General features: G+C 42.3%; 1 protein-coding gene across 1 annotated transcript in view; it reads right to left on the minus strand.

Moving 5' to 3' along the window:
• LOC104995006 (chromosome unknown open reading frame, human C6orf106) overlaps positions 1–338 on the minus strand; it is a 109,344-nt gene extending 109,006 nt beyond the window's left edge. Inside the window, exon 1 of the mRNA XM_010848723.1 lies at positions 298–338. Within this exon, the coding sequence (XP_010847025.1) occupies positions 298–338 (41 nt within the window). The remainder of the gene's footprint in view (positions 1–297) is intronic.
• Between the last annotated feature and the right edge of the window lie 1,618 nt (positions 339–1,956).

The raw sequence follows: 1,956 nt of genomic DNA on the forward strand, positions 1-1,956 counted from the left end.
GATGCTGGGAGGGATTAGGGGCAGGAGGAGAAGGGGACGACAGAGGATGAGATGGCTGGATGGCATCACTGACTCAATGGACGTGAGTCTGAGTGAACTCCGGGAGTTGGTGATGGACTGGGAAGCCTGGCGTGCTGCAATTCATGGGGTCGCAAAGAATCGGACACAACTGAGCAACTGAACTGAACTGAGCATCTAGGGTGCCATGAGATTTTGGAACGGCAGAAAGATTCTACTTCCTTCTGTCCTACTACCAAATGAGACTAAAAGGTTTTAAAAGTTTCTGAGGTCCCACACCTTTGGGAAAAATTCTCAGTCTGCCAGTTATCGGTAATCATGGTGCTTGTCCAGAGTGGTTTATTGTAAGGATTAAAGAGTTAACAATATATAAACTTAGTACCCTGCCTGCTCCCTAAGAAGCACTCAAGAAATGGTAACTAATATTGTGACCATAATCTTGAGGAGATGAAGAGATAGGGATTACTCCTTCACCTGGTCCCTCTTCTACTTCACTTCTCTTACTTGTCCTCTGTTACAATATGAAGTATGTGTCCTTTCTCTTTTCTTAATAAGGGACCACCCTTTCTCCAATGATTTTTTTTCTCCTACTGTCTGAATCTTATGGATGATGGAATGAGAACACAGAAAGATTATAAAAATCCCAACTTTAGAGCTGAAAGGAAGTGAGACTGTCTACAAACAAAGGAATTGTAACTGAGAGAAGAGAATTGATTAATCTGAAATGACACAGCTAGTAATTACACAAATTCTCAGTCTAGCACTCTATCCACTATATCCTGCTTCAGTTCCCTTTTGACTTCAATGTGGCCTTAAATTACAAAATAATTCTAAATGTATACACTTTTCCAGGAACTGTTTTAACTTGCACATTCATGGATTAAAGTTGTGTTGACCAAGGATCTAAAGAAGAAAATGTTATTGAAATCTGATGATGCTATTAGAATGCTGACCCAAAGGAAATTAAAAGTTCTTTGCCAACTCAGTCAGTACTAGGGTCTCAGATCACACCTAAACAGCCCACATAATACAAAAAAGATCCTTGCAAATAAGAGACCCAAATGGCTCAGAACTTCAGTTCATGATGGGAGCTATCTCAAAGCAGTATAACTACTCCTTAAGTGAATTCTGAAACTTTATGGGGACATTTCTGGTTCTCACGAGATTGGAGGTTGTAACCTGAACATGAATTCCCTGAAGACCAAGGATGCTAATCATCTACAATTCCTGGGACAGTGATGCCCAATAAATATTGCCCTATCCCTAACCACTGTGTACACTGACCAAGGTGGCTGGCATATTAGATATGAAGAACCAGCCCACCCCATCCCCCCATGGAAAGATTCTTTTGTAGGGTGGGTTATGAGATGAAGGAAATGAGGTGTTACCCAATCAGGAGATTCTCAGACATGTGAATCTCCACTTGAGTCTGAGTGGTCATATAAAAACATCTATGGTCCTGCCCTGATGGCTGTGCCCCTTTGTTTTGTTCTGTTAGGAAAAGAGCCTGAAGAAGGGCTGGTTGAGAGGCAAAAGGATAAATTGCTGAGCCGCTCTAAGAAAGGAAAACTGAGAAGCAATATTCCAAAGGGGCTTCTAGGTACCATCTCAGTTGGTAAAGAATCCACCTGCAATGTGGGAAACCTGGGTTTGATCCTTGGGTTGGGAAGATCCCCTGGAGGAGGGCATGGCAATTCACTCCAGTATTCTTGCCTGGGGATTCTCCATGGACTGAGGAGCCTGGCTGGTTACAGTCCACGGGGTCACAAAGAGTCAGACATGACAGGGGCTATGCTTAAATATGTCACTGCCTGGAATATGCCCAAGACCTGCCACTTTCTAAATCTCTTCGGCTGGTGATCTTATGTAAAAAATTTAGACTAATCCCAGATCCCACACCAGATAAATTTCAGGGTTTCTTTTTTTTTTTTTTTTCCA

The sequence above is a fragment of the Bison bison genome, unplaced genomic scaffold (assembly GCF_000754665.1).
Source record: "Bison bison bison isolate TAMUID 2011002044 unplaced genomic scaffold, Bison_UMD1.0 scf7180017864270, whole genome shotgun sequence".
Classification (NCBI taxonomy): Eukaryota; Metazoa; Chordata; class Mammalia; order Artiodactyla; family Bovidae; genus Bison; species Bison bison.